The 20,732-nt window shown below is 36.0% G+C and overlaps 1 protein-coding gene across 1 annotated transcript; it reads right to left on the bottom strand.

Annotated features, from left to right (window-relative positions):
- Window positions 1-672: 672 nt before the first annotated feature.
- Window positions 673-4,483, bottom strand: lum (lumican). The gene is made up of 3 exons (XM_030150600.1): window positions 4,330-4,483; window positions 2,515-3,393; window positions 673-2,183 (listed from the first exon to the last, which is right to left on the bottom strand). The coding sequence occupies exons 2-3, from the start codon at window positions 3,386-3,388 to the stop codon at window positions 2,029-2,031; spliced, it is 1,029 nt and encodes a 342-aa protein (XP_030006460.1). The 5' UTR covers window positions 3,389-3,393; window positions 4,330-4,483; the 3' UTR covers window positions 673-2,028.
- Between the last annotated feature and the right edge of the window lie 16,249 nt (window positions 4,484-20,732).

Consider the following 20,732-nt stretch of genomic DNA (forward strand, 5'->3'; position numbering starts at 1 on the left):
CTGTTTTAATTCCTACTTAATTTTTTGCGTCTATAACTAGTTACGTCATGACATTTGCACATATAAGGTCAAGACTTCTGACAAACATTTCTCTGAGTACGACATAATTGTTTGTCAGCAGCAGCGGTTGTTGTCCATACTGAAAATATGTCCAAACTTTAAGCCGATTACCTAAAATGTTCAGTCGTTGGTTGTATTAATGAACACAAGTGGCTGAATAGGATAGAAAGCACAGTAAACAACCTGGGGTGGGGGGGTCATGAAGTGGCTCATGTGCATTTAAAGGGCCAGCACTCAAAACGACCTTTCTGGTGTCATTACTCAGAAATAGGGTTGAAGATGGACCTGTGGAGTTTAATTAATAAAAAAAATCAGACCCACAGCATTTACAGTTTATGTAGACCACAGGGAAATGTTTTAAAATGCATAATTCCATTTAAAAAAAGCAAAATATCACTCCATTAAGACTTCATTAATTGGTACTTTATAAACCCTTTGTAAAGGATGAAAGTGGTACTGAATTCAGTCAACTGTCTGTAGCTGCAAACCCAAACTGAAGATATTTTAATACTACAGTTATTTCTGCTCTAACTCAAGAAATGCCTTTCATTTTGTTTCAATGCAATCTCAAGAGTAAATTAGGTATAGTGTTAAAAAGCGATATCATACAAATATTTTGGAAACATAGTTTATTCAACTGTGTTTGCTTTCCTCACAGTATGAGCAGTTACTGAGTCAATGGCCACAAAATAAATCATCATAAAATGAAAAATTATCCCAAACATAATGGATTTTCTAATAACATAGCTACACCATTCAGTCATGAAATGCTGCTAAGTTGACTTTATATTGTATGAAGCATTTATCAGTCATGGTAAACAATGGTAACAATGAGAGCACCTTAACTGCAAAAGCTGTAGTTTATTATCAATGAATGGTACCATTAGATGCATGCAAGTAATGCAAGTGTTGGATACAAATCAGCAATGCGCATGACAGCTAGAAATCAGGTAACATATAGACACAATTTGATTCATGATGGCAATGTACTTTTACTTGTATCTTTTTTTTACCCTCTATTTTCTAACATCAAGGACTTTATTAGTATTTGATGCTTGGATTAATTGCTAGCTTGGATAAAGGTATGTTGCTACATTGACTATATTAACAAAAAACAATCAATGGAACATCATATTTACTTCAAGGCACCATTTATGCCAGTTTGAAGTCTGAAGGCCAATTAGGACAGACAAGAGTAAATAACACTGGTACTGACTTTAAAAACATTTCAATTCATTTAAGACATTAACAACACAATTGCTATTTTACAATTTGTTCATCATTTCTCACATTATATACTGAAAAATGGATATGCAGTCCTTATTTGCTGGTCCTTTGCACAGCAATGGATTAATTAATGTATTCTCATTTTATTATACATGCTAAACACTGGAACATACAGGACAAAAAAAAAACAACAAAAAAAACAAAAACAAAATGACACTACGATTGAGACACTACAGATACAAACAAAAGTTACTGTTTACTGCGCTGTGTCTAATGTCAAGTTGGAATGTTTAAAGTGTGTGTTCTATGATCAGTCATTTATCTTTGTTTAAAGAAAATTTTTAGATTTCATTAAATTTTTATGTTTTTTTAAATCTTTATGTTAATCCATAAATGACAAATATCATTAATACAATAGCTACAAATATAATGAGTCAAATATTTTTGACTGATTTAATATTACCTCACTGGATGTTTCAAAGACATTAAAAATGAGGAAAATTGCTTTGGTGATTGCTTTCATGCAATCTTTTTCACCTCAAATTTGCTCAGTTCATTATTTATTAAAGACAAAAATTAACTGATAAAGATGCCATTAAAATAGCCCAGATTTGTATACTGAATACGTCAGTAGTAGACATGTGAGTACCACAATGCAGGGATATTCTGACGTGTGAATCCATAAGGCTTTAGGCTGAGCTGTGGGGGACATGTTGGGGTTTACAGATTAAAGGGACATCCTTATTCAAACATGATATCTGAGGCTTGGCGCAGACAGTTGACGTATTCACTGGGCATGCTGCTGTGCGTGACGTAGTTGGCGTCCAGACGCAGATGCTTCAGACGGGAATACCTGTCAGGTGCAATGACCTTGCAGAAACTGGACAGCTCAAACTCTGCAGCAGATGAAAAAAAGAGAGAAAGCCGTTGAAGATGATAAAAACAAACTGAAAATCTCTCAACAAATTTGTGAAGGCACTCATTAGTACTTTATGGATGTCATTCTAGTTAGATGAACTTTTACTCAACACTTCAAGCACTGAAAAAAAACCCCAACCCAAACTTACTTATTTCATGCTTATAATAAACATCTGGTTCAAAAGTCAAAGTCAGCTTTATTGCCAGTTTTTGCCATATGTGCATCAGATACAGAAAACTGAAACTACAAGACTCTAAGGCCCAGAGTATCATAAAAAAAAAAAGAAAAGATAATCATTTGCCACTCACTGTTGATCTCATTGGCTTGGAGGTACAGCTGCTCCAGCAGTTCACTGATCTCAGGGATGGACTCCAGTTTGTTGAAAGACAGGTCCAGCTCCACCAGTGATGACACATTGAACACCCCAGCAGGGATTCCAGAGTCCACAAGCTTGTTGTGGGAGATCCTGAGGTACTGCAGGGATGGCAGCTTGTTGAGGTATCCCGCCCCTATGCTGTCAATGTCGTTGTAATCAGCATAGAGGATTTCCAGTGAACTAGGGACCCCGGCTGGAAGCTTCTTTAATTTGTTGTGGCTCACATCCAGGGACAACAGCTTCTTTGGCCCTTTGAAAGCCCCTGCAATGCTTTCGGAAGTCAGTTCGTTGTGCTGAATGTTGATGGAAGTTAAATTCTCCTTATCAGTCAAGAGTCCAGATGGGAACTTGTTTAACTTGTTGTGCATCATCTTCAGCTCATCGAGGGACTTTGAGGGGGGGATGACCGGCTCTGTGATTTCATTGTAGCTGAAGAACAGTTTCTCCAGGACTGTAAGTTTGTCAATTGTACCCTTTTCTATTTTGGCGTTGGTGATCTTGTTGTTGTCCAGTACCAGCCAGCGAAGTGTTGCAGTGACATTATCAAACACTCCAGACTTGATCTCTTCAATCTGGTTGTTCTGTAGGTACAGGTACTCGATTTGCGGTGGAACTGCAGGAATGGATTTGAGCTTACGGTTGTCACAGTACATGGCACTTTTGAAAGTAATCGGACAATTGCATTCTGGATGACAGTTGGCTGAAGAGGGCCCGAGCATGGAAACAGGCTGGTAGTCATAGTCATAATATTGGCATAGGGCAACACTGACCAATACGGCCAATAAGGGCGCACGGAGAGGAAACATGGCTTCTGGAGATACAACAGAGAGAAGGAAAGGGGAGGGAGGGGTTAGAGAGAAATTTTAGAGTGAGCAAAAACAACCAATTGTGAACTGATAAGTTTAAACAGAAGGCAGAGTAAATTAATCGCATTTGAAAATAATGTAAAATAATTGAAATATTAACAAGAAACTTTGAAACTGTGATGCTAAATAGATGTTTGTCCTGCCTCCTCACACACCCCACTCACCACACCTACTCCCAGGAGCATTATGTAATCGGTCAAGAGTTCATTTAACCAACTTGTCAATCAACTGGAGACGGGTGAATCCCACATTCAATTATCTGTGTCCAACCACATCTTTACAGCTGCAACTTGTACTTTCAACACTACCTCATCAATCATCCTCATCTTCATAGCTTTCTAAAAATAAGAGCAAAAATGCAATGCAGATGTAATATGAATACATCTAAACATAAAGCTATGTACCAAATGCATTGCATGTTAAGAAGGTGGTTATTATCATTTGTTACAGGAATGAAGCAAACACAAAATGGTGTGCTAAAAGAAACAGATGCTATTGTACTTTAAGATCAGTGCAGGACAAAATCAACCCTGCACAACAGGCAAAACCGCATATGAAATATGCAGACAGACACAAGATCCAAGTGCAACAGATTTTTCCAGCGTCTGAAATCTATGAAGCAGGAACAGAACATCCCCCAAAAAGCCTTATATTTATGTAATATATAGTTTAATAAGCTTTGTTGGTCATACTGATACAATTCATCAAACTGTAAGCACCCTATTTTGTCCACACACTATTGTTCTTGGTATCTGTGCTGCAGCACTAGCCACTGCCCAAAAGGTTACCAGTGACAGCTGACAATCCCATTCAGAAAACACAAATAAACGACAACAGTCAAACAGGAAATGACAAATCCATTCCTCCATATGCAGGCTTACCTGTGCTTGTCTCTTCGTGTGCGTGGGGTTGAAGGCCAGTAGGTAAGAACACTGGTGTTCAAAAACTGGAAGTCTCTGGAGAAAAACACAGAGGGAAAGGAGAGAGGGGGAGGAGAGAGAGAGGGGTAGATGGAGAGACAGAGAAGGAAAAAAGGAGGAGGAGGAAGAGGGGGGTGGATGGGAGGCTTCGTCTGCAGACTGCAGTCAGGTCGTCATATAAATTGAAGATGTCATCATGTCTGTGGAGCACCATCTAAAAACTACTGCGAACTAACCATGAACAGGTGCAACAAGGAAACAGGGCACATGCATGTTGCACAAATAAGGTGAAGAAATATATAACGGGATAAAGGCTCACAACTTTTTTTTTTTATCATTAATAATCAGTAGTTTCATGCACGTCATTGATAAAAAATGTCCTCCTAATTTCAGTAATTATATCCCTAAGTGTTGCCATGCACAGACTCCAGTTTAATTTGGTAACCTCTGCATGGAAAAATACAAAGAGTCAGAGAAGCTACATGTGGAAAAATGTGAAAACAATCTCTGGCTGCCTCTTAACCCAGACGCCGGTAATGAAGAAGAATAAATTCAGCTGTACCTCTTAGGTTGTGAATAAGACTTTGGAAAATCTGACAAAAGGGTTATGAGGCGGCCAGAAAACACTTGCGTAACACATGACACAAGTATTTCTTCTCCTTTTCTGCCTCTGAAATGTATGGCATTGTAAGGGAAGAAAGGTAAACTAAAGAACATCCAATTGATCCCACATGTCTCTGCTATAAATTATTTTGTTCTTTCATTCTTGCACTCTGACATTTTTCTTCATCACACACCTTAAAAAACCTGCAATCATTTTTAAATTATACCTCTTTACACAAATAGTGAGACAATGAGCAAAATGGAAAAGGGTGGTGTTTTACACATCTTAAAGATGTAGTGGAAGAGGGGGTGGGGGAGAAAATTGCCAAATGTTTCTCCCATTTGTTGGTAGACAGCCATCTATCACACCGTCAGAGCATGCTGGGAACTGACACCTGGATTTAATTGGTCACGGTACAGTCTGTAACCCTACTCACATACCATTTTTAGAGACCATACTGGATCATGAATTTCATAAATGTGAAAATAATCTTCAATTGCTTACCTTTTGTAATGTTTAATTTCCACAAATATGTAAAAACAAAACTGAGCTAATGTCTCTGCCTTTGCAGTTTTGGTCATGCTTGCCTCAGCAGACTCTTATTCAATAATTACATAACAGTGAAAAATTTTTCTTCTGTCTTTCAGTGCAATACTTTTACATAAGTTATTGCAAAAACACAAAGCTGTCTCCTTTCATTTCATCTCAGTCTTACATGTAAATAGTCAAACGGTAAACACTGACAGAAGACAGGGTGGGTTCATTTTTGTCGTAGTTACAAGTGTCTCTATGGCTTATATTGTATTTCTCACATTTTTAACTTCCTCCTGGGACCTTTATAGCTAAATAAATGCTGCGTAAAACAATAAAGTACAATGTAATATCAACAATATTGTGTCTGATTTCACATTGATGGAAAAAGTTCTGGGTTTGCATCCAAGTGTGTGTCTCCTCCTTTCACAAAGAAATAAGATCTGGGTTGACAGATCTCTGGAATGTCCCATCATGCAGACCACTGTTCTGTTAAACAAGGGGAAAGTAGTTCTAAACAGCGGGATGACTAAAACAAACAGTTTGACCTTCAAATCTGTCATAATGAGAAGGCAGGAGGTAAAAGTCCAGCAGAGAAGATTAGATGCATCTGTTTGACTCATCTCTGTTTTTATACATTTCAGTAGTTTTAACTCTTCCAGTTGTACCATATATTGTTTTCCTTCATTTTTTTTTTGTCTCTGCTTCTGAATCATTTCTCTTTCGTGCAAACTTTGATGATAAGCCCCTCCTTTTTCATCACTCATTTGTTCCTCACAGCTGAGGGCTAGTGAGTCACCCATGAAGACTGTTGAAAACACTGTAAACACAAAGGCAAAGAAACACAGCATTTTTACTTGTTGAGTTTGATTAGTTTATGCTGTCGTCTTATTTCAGCTTAAATGCTCTGTATAAGCATTGTGTGATAGCATATTTTAGATTATATGACATATAATTCATTTGATGCAAGAATTTATCTCATCAAAAAACAGGAGCAGAAATGCTGAAAGCTCAAATATAAATAAATAAATAAATAAATAAATAAATAAAAGTTCTTATGCTTGAGAAAGGTGAAAACATTAGATAGATGGATCCAAGTAAGTACAATGGATTTAACACGAAATTATGTATAACTGCATATGTGGACATACATGGAAACCACAGTGTAATACAAGAGAATGAATTAAGAATATTAATATAAATGCTGTATTAGATGGAAAAAGCAATGAAATTCCACTGTGTATGATCCAGTCCAATACAGTTTGAGGGTCTGTGAGGTTTATGTGACCTCTTACATCTATGAGCTCCAAAATCAACAGCTCAGGTAGGAGTTATTGTATGAAATAATAAATCTAACTGTTATAGTTTAACAATGATAATTATGGAATCTATTCAAATAGTAGTAATGTTTAAAAATGCTCATAAGTTTCAGAGCTTTCTTTAAAATCAAATATCAATCATTTTACATTTTTTATGATTTGGTTTAATGCTTATTTTAATACAGAAAAAAAGTTAATAAAGATATGATTAAAAAAATTAGTCAAGATGTACTTTAAAAAAACAGAAACAAAAACAATACAATGTTTCCTATAAATAATCAAAGCACTTTTATTACCTAAACTTGAAAACTTGTTGGAGCTGTGATGCAATTTGAGTCTCTAGTGGCTGAGAGCTGTAATCAACCTGAACCTGCATTTATTAAGATTAAGTCGAAGGACCGCTCTGTAGCTGTGTCTCCATGAAATGTCAAACAAATTTGAAGAAAAAAGTCGCACAAATGAAGATTTGAATTATGTACGTTTTCAAAAAAATCTTGACCTCACAATCTAGGCTGAGTTGTGGCTTCAACAGGTGGCGCTGTGGAGTGTATTACACGTAGGTCTAATAAACAAAAGAGAAGAAGTAGAGTAGACCAATTCTGACATGGTTTTTCATGAAAAATGCCTGTAATATTATTGTCATAGATGGGACAGAGGATATTACCTGTTGTACAGCCATACAAGTTTTCCAAACTTCATTGGTAATATCTTCTAAGTTGCACCAAATAACTGATCAGTCAGCTGATCTATCAAGTGAAATAAGTGAAACTGATTTGACAAAGGTGTTTCCATTTCTATCCGCATTAAATTTTTTGTGATAAAAGGCAAAAATTACCTCAAGGAAACAAAATATTTTAGTGAAATTCAAGATTTTTTTTTTTTTTTTAGCTGTGTGTTACCTTAAGTATTTTCCATGCAAAAATTCAATATATAAATTAGATATATTTATGGAAATGCACTTAATAACAGATTAGGTTGATATTATGGGTCTGTTCAAAATCCCATATTTTGTACTCTGTTAGCATACCTTTGTCTAAATAACCTGCTGAATGTATTATTACCTCCGCCAAGGAGGTTATGTTTTTGCCAGGGTTTGTTTGTTTGTTTGTTTGTTTGTTTGTCTGTCCGTTAGTGTGCAACATAACTCAAAAAGTTATGGACAGATTTGAATGAAATTTTCAGGGCTTGTTGGAAATGGGATAAGGAAGAAATGATTAAATTTTGGTGGTGATCGGGGGTGGGGGGGCCCACGGGGGGGGCCACTGATCAGCCTTGGCGGAGGTCTGCGCTCTCCGAGTGCTTCTAGTTTTAGATGCGCTGCTCAGGTGTGAGTACATGTTACTTCCTTCTGTACCAAATGGGGCTGATTTCACATCTATCCGTATGTGTGTAACAATATGGTTTACCCATGTATATAAGACAATGACCTGTACTGCATGTGCGTAACACAATGGACTGTCCATATTTGTGTATCATGACAGACTACAGTCTACTGTAACTGCATTGCATTATGGGATATTTATGCTAATGAATTGCATACTGTAATATTTACTCAAAAATAGCATGCAACTCACGTACTATTGGTTTCCTGCATACTGTTTTAAGCTACTAATCAACATGTTAGTGTGACATTTTGGACACAGACTGTATGTATCAGTGATGGCAATGTTTCGTTCTTGTGGGTTTTTTCTACCATCCTATGTGGCACCAATACTCTGTAAAAGTCTGTACTGCACCAACAGTACAGACTGTCATATTCAGGTGAAAAAGTTTGCTGAGGAGAAAAGTTGAGATTTTCTCTTAGAGGCTCAATTAAATTATTTCATACCACTTGGGATCCATTTTTACAGTATTTCAGTTCTTTAAATTTTCCTCAGAATATAGATGATTAAACATCATTGAGAAAGAGGGGAAAGGAGAGGAAAAGAGGGAATGAGAAATTATGTGTAGTCTTTTCCTTTCTTCTCTTATTTCTGTGTACTATACTAACTTTTTACTTTTATGATTTGAGTTCCTTTATCATTATTTATGGTTTCCATTTTTCATTTTCTTTTATGTTTTTCCTTATTTCTTATTTATTGATGGATTTTTTTTTTTTTTTTTGGCCTGTGGGTTGGGTGGGTGGGAAGGGATGGGGTGTTGACAGTCAGATATGTCATTCTTGATTGTGCATTGACTGTTACGAATTGATATGTCTGTCGTGTTCATTGAAAATGTTCAATAAATATAGTTGGAAAAAAAAAAAGTTTGCTGAGGAAGTAACCTTTGAGTTTAACAGGCTTTAATAAGACATAATGACACCCACCTGGAGCCATGTAGGAACGTACAACAGGATACTCATAAACTCCCTATTCTCTTTTCCCCAAGTTTTAGACATGGCCTAAATCCCCTTCACTGTGGTCCTGTTAGCACCAGATCAACAACTGAAAAAAGATGTGTTCTCACTATGAGACATGGTGCCTTCAAATATTTCTGAACACATGGGAGTAATACCATATCGTATTCCCTCTGCACTTCATTTATTTCAGTTCGTTTAAGGGTAATTTAAGGACAAAAATGAGACTTGATGTTTGTTATTGTATATTTCAAGACCGAAGGATCTATAAAGCCTCAGGATGCTGAATAACAAACATCGGTCCAAATGCAGTTCACATTTGTACCTTTCGACAGTGAGTTGCCCATAAATGTTTATTTCTTCAGAGTTTTTTTTTTTTTAACCTCTGTTCCTGGCAGTGATTTGGTGTGAAACCAGCTTAAGCTTTTCCAGACTTTTCACACAGCAGAGCTTGGAAAACAGACATTTTATAATGTTGCTTAGTCATTGTGCGTCTTTTTTCCCCAACTGTGTTAATGTCTGCCTCATGGCCCAATATTCTTTCCATTACACCAGATGGCAGACATTGGCTCTCAACTATGTTTTCCAAATTCGTTGTTTGTACTTAACTGTTGATTTCCTTGTGAAAATGCCAAAAGACGAATTACATGTTTCACTACATATATTAGAAAAGAGGGAAATGTGAATGTGACCAGTTCTGACACACATCAAAATAATGTATAGGAGATGAAAATCATAGATGATAAATGTAATTTTTATTATTTAAATCTAGAATTTATGTTAATTTTTGAAGATAATAATGCTCTGATTTGTTTTCTTTCCTATGAACTATGTTGAGAAAATATTGCATGATTTTCTCTTTTATGTAACAAATTCAGAAGTCCATATTTTCAGTATGAAAAGGAGCACAGAAAATGAGAATAAATAGCTTTCAGTGCATATGGTTTGTGTGTTTTTGTCCCAGTGTTTATTTCTTTTAAGGTTGGTTTGTCATTTACTGGCAGTGTTTGTGTGACCCTAAAGTGATACTGCCACAAACTGATGAAAGCTGGAAAGTACACATTTGGACATTTCATTTATTCAGCTTGTGTCCTCCTGTCAAACATCTTCCTACTGGCTTTTATCACTGTTACGTCTGTTTCAGTTCAGTCAAGACCACTTTTGTCAAAAGTAAATTTTATTGCAGCAGGTATTTTTAGTGGCATGGACCTTCCATCCACATACATGGAGGGGTACGATCAGTTGAAAGTGAAGATTTATTTTTATTTATTTTATTTTATTTATTTGCACACCACAAACAGCAAGAAAAAAAATTTAAAACAATTTTCATGCAAGTAACACCATTGTGAAGGAGAGGATAGAAGCCAAAAAAAGGCTTATGTAAATACCAATACATAAACATAAACATAAACATAAATAAACAATACACACACACACACAAAAAGAATAAAAATAGGATATAACTGAAATAATAATCTAAAGTAAAGAAAAACAAATCAAATGATATAAAGCCTTAAAAATTTTTTTTTGTAAATTAGAGTCCTTTTCAGATGCTTTTTAAATAATGATAAAAAAAGATGTTCATTGAAGTTCAGGTCGTAGATCATTCCAAAGATGTGGTCCACAATATTTTAGAGAATACTAACTGACAGAAGTTCAGCAGTATGGAAGATAAAATTTGCTTGAGTATTGTGTAAGATAATTGTGTATAACAGAAGACAACATAGAAAAGTTCTTGAAAACTTTTGGAAGGACATGAGTAAAGTGAACATATTTGTAGACACAGGTCTGGTAAACATTCACATCAAAAACTGAGAGAAGTTTGAATTTTTTGAAAAGAGCAGATGAGTCGAGTCTCCTACAAAAGCTGATCATTCTTGAAAATTTCTTTTGAATTAGGAGAATCTTATTGAGATAAGTGGGACAGGTTGCTGTATTGCAATAAATAGTGTAAGGATAAATTAAGCAATAATAAAAAATTAAGAAACAGGAATGATTTATCAATGAACATCAACATGAAAAACTAAATTTGCACACAATCATTTATCAAGTGGGCTCATTTTTTAGCCAAAGATCTCTACCTTTTTAAAATACCATTTGTAGAAAAAAACTTACAACCATTTTTATTGATTGTACGTTTTACACAATAGCCATGCCTCAGACATAAAAAAAAAATAGCTTGAATTTGACGCTAAAAATTATGGCAAAAATTTTTGAAAATGTATTCAATCTGTTGATTGTATAGATGACTGCTGAGTTTCAAGTTTTAGACTTTCATTATTTTGTGAATATTATTGATATTTATGAGTTTGAAAATTTGTGAGTTACTTAAAAGGTCCTGTCCACGTGTTAGTATTAAATACATTAAATAAAACATTGTGATTATATTGTGCTTGTTGTTTTAAAAAATAAGTCAACATTTTTGGTGACGCGTATGAAGGTAAAGGGTTGCCCACGTGTTACTATTGCAGCCTGTCCATGAATTACCACATTCTCATGTCAATAAAACAGAGGCTTTTCAATATTTAATCCAACATTTATTTTTATCAAAGTTTAACATAATATCTTAAAGGTTTTGTTCTATTTGTTATCAATTTCTGTCAAGAACAGCATGTTTTGAATGTTTGCGTAAAGCTTAAAAAATTGATGTCCGTTTCAAGTCCACGTGTTAACGAGCAGTAATTTGACAATTTTCATCTAAAAATTTTATCTCCCCACATTTTGTTATACATAATGTTAAAATGCTCATAAATACCTACTCAAATATGTATAATACATGCATATAAGTTATTCTGATTACATGACAGAGACTGTTGAACACCAAATGTGTCCATGTGTTACCGCTTAATCGGACCCAAAGGCCTAAAGCAGGGAGAGCAGCAGCATCACTGGCCAAACATTACAGCCATTTCATATGTAACACAGTAACAGAATTCTCTGCTTCTTCTACTCAGTGTATTAAAGCGATGTGTACTGTAGCCTACAGCACCACTACTTGATGACTCTACACAGCGTAGATAATGCTCTTCAAAGCCGTGTATGTAAATGCACATTCACATTTTATTTGTGCAAATTTTTAAGGGTTCGCGTCAAATTTTCTTGACATTATTTGGGAACACTACTAGTATTTCGTCTTCCAGTGCAGGAATGTGAAATAACTTGCTTTACAAATCTGAAGTCAACATTTTTCTAAAAAACAAACCTTTATTTAAGTAATAAAGAAGTCTGAGTCACATCATTGTATTCTATAAATATACATATATTGAAATTTTGATCAACCACAAGAGACTCTTCTGGTAGTCGGAGGATGAGTTGTGGTTTAACACTGTCACTGACTAAAACATTGTCAGTCTTTTCAAACACAATATTTCTCAACACATAATTGGATATAATTTCAGTCCTTCACTACCCACAGTACATAACAAAGTGAAAGGATTCAGGGAGTGTCAGTGTGTAAAAACCAAGCATGGAAACCACTGCTTAGGGCATTTTCACACAGCGTCCTCGAGTCCGTACCGTACTTGGATACTTTCACACCTTTCCCGCAGATGTTGCATTAGGATGTGTGTACCGCGGCCTATGTCGAATGGGCATGAATGAGTGTTACAGGGCCGAAACAGTAGGTGGCGATGTGGAAGGAATTCTATCACTATCCGACAAACGCAGAAGTCAGAAGAAGGCAAACCCTTACCTATCTGTTAGCCTGTTTGAGGCAAAGAGAAGCAGAGCGGCCTTCGTTGTGGTTTGGTTGGTAAGGTGAGCCTGTGCTGTGTGGATCCGGGGCTTTTTCAGGAGACAACAGGAGCGCCATCTATGTTCTCATAGTGCTTAACCCACTTCCGTTGTCGGAGTGGTGATTAGGTCATTTCCAGACTTGGGCACGGATCACATTCACATGGCAACGTACCGTGGTGGAGGACGGGCAGTCCAGACAAAGGACTACCCTCTACTCAGATACGGACTCGAGTACGCTGTGTGAAAATGCCCTTAGTGTGTGTGACCTTTGACCTTTAGGAGACATTAAGATAAGATAAGATAAGATAAGATAAGATAAGATAAGATAAGATAAGATAAGATAAGATACGACAAGACAAGACAAGTCAAGACAAGACAAGACACGATAAGATAAGATAAGATAAGATAAGATAAGATAAGACAAGATACGATACGACAAGACAAGACAAGACAAGACAAGACAAGATACGATAAGATAAGATAAGATAAGATACGACAAGACAAGTCAAGACAAGACAAGACACGATAAGATAAGATAAGACAAGATACGATACGATACGATACGATACGATACGATACGATACGACAAGACAAGACAAGATACGATAAGATAAGATAAGATAAGATACGACAAGATACGATACGACAAGACAAGACAAGACAAGATACGATAAGATAAGATAAGATAAGATAAGATAAGATAAGATACGACAAGACAAGTCAAGACAAGACAAGACACGATAAGATAAGATAAGACAAGATACGATACGATACGATACGACAAGTCAAGACAAGACAAGACACGATAAGATAAGATAAGACAAGATACGATACGACAAGACAAGACAAGACAAGACAAGATACGATAAGATAAGATAAGATAAGATAAGATAAGATAAGATACGACAAGACAAGTCAAGACAAGACACGATAAGATAAGATAAGATAAGATAAGATAAGATAAGATAAGATAAGATAAGATAAGACAAGATACGATACGATACGATACGACAAGTCAAGACAAGACAAGACAAGACACGATAAGATAAGATAAGATAAGATAAGATAAGATAAGATAAGACAAGATACGATACGACAAGACAAGACAAGACAAGACAAGACAAGATACGATAAGATAAGATAAGATAAGATAAGATAAGATAAGATAAGATACGACAAGACAAGTCAAGACAAGACAAGACACGATAAGATAAGATAAGATAAGATAAGACAAGATACGATACGATACGATACAATACGACAAGACAAGACAAGACAAGATACGATAAGATAAGATAAGATACGACAAGACAAGTCAAGACAAGACAAGACACGATAGGATAAGATAAGATAAGATAAGATAAGATAAGATAAGATAAGATAAGATAAGATAAGATAAGATAAGACAAGATACGATACGACAAGACAAGACAAGACAAGATATGATAAGATAAGATAGGATAAGATAAGACTTTATTGATCCCACCATTGGGAAGTTTCACAGTTTACAGCAGCAACATACAACACACCAGTGCAAGAGAAAGACAGGTAAAAAAAAAAATTAAATAAAAAAATAAATAAATTGCACACAAAATCATCATGCTACCATGATGAATACAGACACATAGGCTTAGGAGTACTCTGTTACACCCTTGTCACTTAACATAGTCTGCTGGTTCCAGAAATGCTACTTGACACTACATTACACAAGGATGAGGCTCTTCATCAGTTCTGTGTAGAAACTTCTCTGAGCTCTTCTTAGACGGTATGGAAGGCAGTGGAAACATACGCTGTGGTCAGGTGGGTCCGTGTTTCAGTTCGTTTTCAGGGAACACGGATATTGGGTTCCATCCAGGCTTAGCAGTGAAAGCTGCAAAGCCAGAATCTGTGATGGTCTGGGGGTGTCCACATGGATGACCTGCATATGTGTGAAGGTATCAAAGTAAAGGTAGAAATTATTACATTATATATTATTTGATCCCATCCACGGACCTTTCAATGTGGAGTTTGCATGTTCTCCCTGTGTCTGTGTGGGCTCTCTCTGGGTACTCCTGCTTCCTCCCACCATCCTAACACATGCACTGATAGGTTAATCAGTTAATCTAAACTGTCCATAGGTGGGAATGTGTGTGTGATTGGTTGTTCATCTCTATATTTCAGCCCTGTGATGAACTGGCGACTCGTCCAGGGTGTACCCCGCCTTCACCCATAAGTAGCTGGGATAGGCTCCAGCGACCCCCGTGACCCTAGTGAGGATTAAGTGGGTTCAGAAAATGAATGAATATTATTTGAATTGTATAGAAGAGTTACTGTGTATTTTGATTTTCTCATAAAATAAAAGGAAGTGCAAAGTAACTCTATAAATACAACTTTTTTTTTGGACACTTTCAACTCATTCTGTAATTTTTTGTGCAACAATAAACATTTTTTTCTCCTCGTCACTGTACACTAAAAACAAATGTAGTTAGAGGTGTCACAATAATGAAATTTTAGTTGAGGTTTAATTATTATAAGAATAATTCTGTATTATAAACCAAACAATTGTTTATTTATATACATTCAGCTCACTTAAAAATGTAACAAATAACAATTACATTTCAGTTTACATTTTTATATTGGACAGATTGGACAAAGTGAACTTATAACTATAAAAAAATAATAATAGTAATAAAAACGTATTGCTTAAGCATACAAAAAATTACTGATACTGACAGTGATGTGGAATTAGTGTTTATATATTTATATGATTATGCAAACTAATTACTGTGATATCAGGTTGGATTAAAGGATGGATTAAGCTCAGTAGTTGCACAAAAACACAATATCTGACAGAACTGGTCATTGATGGCTAATCTGTACTAAATTGCTCTGACAAAGAATATTTATTTTCTTCTGAAGCATATTTAAAATGAATCATGTTAAATGCACAGAATTATAGTCCACTTTCATTGTTAGTTAGCAGTTAGTAGATGTGTTCTGTGAAATCACAATGACCTTTGACCAGTTTATCCTTGAGCCCAAGTAAATATTCTGAATTTCAGGATATTTTATGAGATAACACATTTTAAAGATAATGAGGACTGATGGAGAAACTGACAGATAAACCTTACAGAAATACATGGAAGTGTAAGGGTGACCTCTCACATTCTAAACAGGTCAAATGTGATTAAAATAATAATCTTAACCCTTCTTTGCAGAAATATCATCCAGAATTCCCCTCTTTTCTTGAGTTATGACCATGTTACATTCAAGTTTAAAATAGTTAGAAAAAAATGGCCTAAAAAAGTTTCTCGACTTTGTAGTTTTTTCATACTTATACATAACACTGTAACAGCACAATAATGAGTTTAACGTCATTGTTTACAACTATAGCTGTATAAGTGGACAAGGCATACTGATACTTTCCTCTTGTGTTGTGACCTAAGATTTTATAGGTGATGTCATGACTGAATCTGCATACATGTTCTGTCCAAGTGTGTTAGTGGCAATGACACAGTGTGACAGGCAGATAATGTATAACACTACTGAAATCTCACAGTCTGTAGAAGCTTTAAAACAATGATGTTGGACAAGATGCCACTTTAAATGTGCCATGAAATCTACACAAGGATTTATACTATTACAGTAAATTCTGTTAGTTCCTTGCATTAATGTCAAGTGATGAAAGACATACTCTAAAAGAAAATGGAGTTTAACAGCAGTGGTTCCCGACGTTTTTTGGCTTGTGACCCCATTTTAACATCACAAATTTCTGGTGACCCCAGACATTGAAATCAGAGACATTTTTTTTTGCTAAAATTAAATTGTTTTTGATCATGTAATAGTTTGCTATACTATGTTGCAAATCAACATTAATTTTTGGCGATATTTAGTCTATATAATGTATATTATTATGGACAGAGGCAGAAAAGCCAGGTGTAGATTACTGCACAAAGTGAGAATTTGATTTTCCTTGGTCAGGATATGTACAGTCAGTCCAGCTTGGATTTACAAGACTGACAATTATTACTGAACAAACAATAACTCAAACTATGAATTATGAAAGAGCTGCAGCATCTGAAACTGACCACATTGAACATTTGAAAGATAAACAGTACCACAGTGCTTCAGTTTCAGACTCACAGTTTGTCATGTCTTTTATGTATTGGGATTATCTCTCTCAACTCACCACATATTTTTTATTAAGTTTTTACTTTTATCAATTACTAGCAATTCCAGGCGACCCCACGTGGGGTCCTGACCTCAAGGTTGAAAAACACTGGTTAACAGCATTTATTAGCTCAGCGTACGACTATTCATAGTAAAAACGAATCACATAAAATACTCCAGTTTGTTTTTGTTTATAGACAGACTCACTATTAGACATCACAAAAACACTACTGATATGACAATAATAGAGAAGTTTACTCTAAAAAAAACAGAAATATCATTTTAACTGAAGGAAGCAACAGTAAGTGAGTTTTGTAACATTTGTTTTTAATATTATTCATTGCCACTTGCAAAGAAGAGGTATAAATAAATAATGTTTAGCTTGTATATAACTGCAATATGGGATCTGATATAAACAACCTAAATAAAACTATGTCTGCAGTACTGAACTTTATGTCTTGCACTTAATCAACATGTACCAACGTATATTTTAGTAGGCAAGATCCCTTGAGGTCAATAGCTTCCTTTTAAGGGAATATTTGTTCAGGATTATAGCATTTCAATTCAGACAAGACCCCAAAACATCATTATCATCAACACAAATGTTGTCACATATTGTATAATCTTTTATCAAAATTAAGCATGAACTCCTCAGCATTTGCAGAAATACCCCAAACATCAATATCAGATGATATTAACCTCAAAGTTGATGTTATTCCTCCATCTCCATCTTCACACTCCATTTGCTTAGTAACTAAATCAGCACTAAACATGTGTCACATACACATAAAGGATCAAAAATATCACATGAAACCATCTGTCTTCTTCTTTCTTTCCAGCACATTCAGATTCACAGGTACATAAACACGAGCGCTTCAACAAAAACCTTTCACGAACACACATGCTGTGACAGGGAACACGCAGAATGAGATCCAAGCATATTAGCAAACAGGGATATTCTGGGATGTCTTGGCACAGACACACAGAGGCTTCTAATAAAATCTCAGACGGCACCCAGACACCACCTTCTGTTCCTACCATGTGGCCATGTGGTCAGCATGCGCTCAAAACACAGAGACTCAAGCAGGCCAAGTGATTCTCTCACCTTGTCTCTCATGGGCTCACATGTGCAGCAAGCAGCTTGAAAGCAGCAAAGAAAATCCACTTATACACAATAGATCTGTGTTCCTGTTCTGTACAAACACATCTTGAATTTTAATTACTAAATTACAGGATAAAGCACCAGATCTTGTCTTTGTTTTTATATAAACCTGCTGTCTGATAGACGGTAATTACTAGCTTTAACACATCATTGTAGTGTTGATAGGAGGATTTACTGAGGTCTTTACTTTCACAGATATTCAGACAGGTATAAGCTGGATGTATTTGTATGTCTTGGCTACGTTTGATTAATATAGTTTAGAATAGATACTTAGACATACATCTATTACACAACTGCTGTTTGGCTGGATCTCACCAGTCTTTACATTCTATATGGTGTCAGAGCTCATGTTACTGTGGTTGCATAACTCGACACAAACATGCTCAGGTCAAAACTGATTTTCTCCTATTGCTCTGTAAGAATTTTGCCCATTTACGGAAATCTCCAAAACACATTTGAGAGAAGATGTAGATCTAGAGAAGATACATTCATATCAGAAATACAGATGTTTACATTACAAAATTACAATGTGTGTTTGCAAATGGGTGACAAATTAAAGGAAAAACCTAATGGGAGTGGTCTGGTCCAGGATGATAATGCTCTGATCCACAGGGAATGAGGTTTCAGTGAACTGTGTGATGAGCATGACTATAAGGTGAATCAGGCTCTGGTGTTCAGAGGTGTCACCAAATCTCAACACAGCTGGACCCATGTGTTACACAGCACTGTCCACCAACACCATCAACTGGAAGCATGGTGTTCATCCCTCCAGTACTGTTCGGAAACTACAGAGAAACCCTGAAGCTCTTCTATCAAACGAACACCTCTGGCACTATATATTAGTTTTTCCTTTAATTTGTCACCTGTTGTGTGTGTGTGTGTGTGTGTGTGTGTGTGTCTTTCAATGACAGTGACGGCAAGAGAACAGAAAATGCTGTGCCCATAATAACCACATGGGGGCAACAGATGGAAGTACATTCATATTCTTGTGTTACACCAGGTCTGAGGTGCTGGGATGAGCGCCAGAGCTCCAACACTAATGCTTTTCAGACTGTCCTTGTCTGAAGAAAAAACAAGACCATATCAGAGGGGGTGGATTTTGAGCCAGTCATAACTCATGCATTTTCTTGTTTTCTCACAGCTTGCAACATGTGTTATATGATCCTTCATAGTTAGCGAAGAAGATAGTTTGGATCTGATGAGTTAAAAGCATACCTGAATATGTACATAGACAAAATATAGGAGGGAAACATTGAAATAAAGTACCACTAAAGTATAGCTGCATCATGTAAAGTAGAATGCCATCATGTACATTATTACCTTTTTTGCAGGTTATATGCAGCTTTTTTATACACACTTGATAATGTATATCTTTTTAATGAGCTAGGGAGGTAAAAATAAACAGTCATTTGGGAAAATGCCCCTTGAAAGTAAATGAAGAGTGAAAAAAAAAAAAAAAAGTTGCTTGTGCTTCAAAAAAAATAACAAAGAGAACTTCTTCCAATTGGACTGTATGCTATTTATTTTTGTCATTTTGATATAGTGTAAAATAACAGTGAGAAGGAACAAAGTGCTAACAGTGCAACCTGCTTTAGTCTTTACCACCAAATGTCTCGGGGGAGTTCCATGTCTTTTTTCTTTAACCTAAATATTCCCATTACAGTCTCGTGAATGACTGAAACACTATAAATCACCCATGGCTCTGAGGCCAGAAATGGTTCCTGTGCAAATATTTTTTTTCTAGCTCCAGTCCACAAACCCATCAATATGAGTTAGAGGCCCTAGAGTTAGCTACAGTAGAGGTGGATTAATCTATCATGTGTTTTATTTGTACTCTCCAGGAAAGTGTTTTTGATATCTGTGACACCTGGACGTGAAGGTGGAACACTGTTGTGGTCGAATTGTCGCCTTATAGCAAAAGGGAGAATTTGAATTTGCTTGTTTTCTCCTTGTCTGTGTGATTTCCACAGGGAGCTCAGGTTTCCTCCCACAAACCAAAGACTGGAGACTCTAAATTGAATGTGCCGTCTGTCTATTTGTATTTATAGATGTATATGTTGGGTAAATATATACAGCACATCCTGTGATGGACTGGCAACCTGTCCAGAGTGTACCCTGACTCATGCTTAGTGGATGCTAGGAGTGGTGTTGAGAAAATACAGAAAGGATGAATGGATAAAAAGTAAAAACGATGATAAACCACACTTGTAATTAAAACTATATCGTATATACGTCTATGTTTGTACATTATCAGTTTGAGGAGGCCCAGTATTGTTCGTAGAAGTCGGGTCAATGACAGGATACTATCACTGATTTATGTTACTGTTTTAATTAAAGCTGAATAAGTTTCCCCTGTTCCCAAACCCATGCACTGATGAATGGCTCCCAGGTTCTAATCTTTTTGCTCACATTGGACATAATAGAAACCAGGCCATCCTGTATGACTACTTGACAGTAGCGCAGCCTCAGTGGTGTATTGTAACATCTGTAACCTGACTTATTGTTCCCAGATGACAGGAAACCAATTCT

The sequence above is a fragment of the Sphaeramia orbicularis genome, chromosome 12, assembly GCF_902148855.1.
Source record: "Sphaeramia orbicularis chromosome 12, fSphaOr1.1, whole genome shotgun sequence".
In the NCBI taxonomy this organism is placed as follows: domain Eukaryota; kingdom Metazoa; phylum Chordata; class Actinopteri; order Kurtiformes; family Apogonidae; genus Sphaeramia; species Sphaeramia orbicularis.

Bases quoted from the DNA above. Each gene is read 5' to 3' on its own strand.
- lum (XM_030150600.1), bottom strand. From the start codon at position 3,388: ATGTTTCCTCTCCGTGCGCCCTTATTGGCCGTATTGGTCAGTGTTGCC. The intron at 2,184-2,514 runs GTGAGTGGCAAA...CATCTGCTGCAG, and splicing joins CCAAGCCAATGAGATCAACA to AGTTTGAGCTGTCCAGTTTC.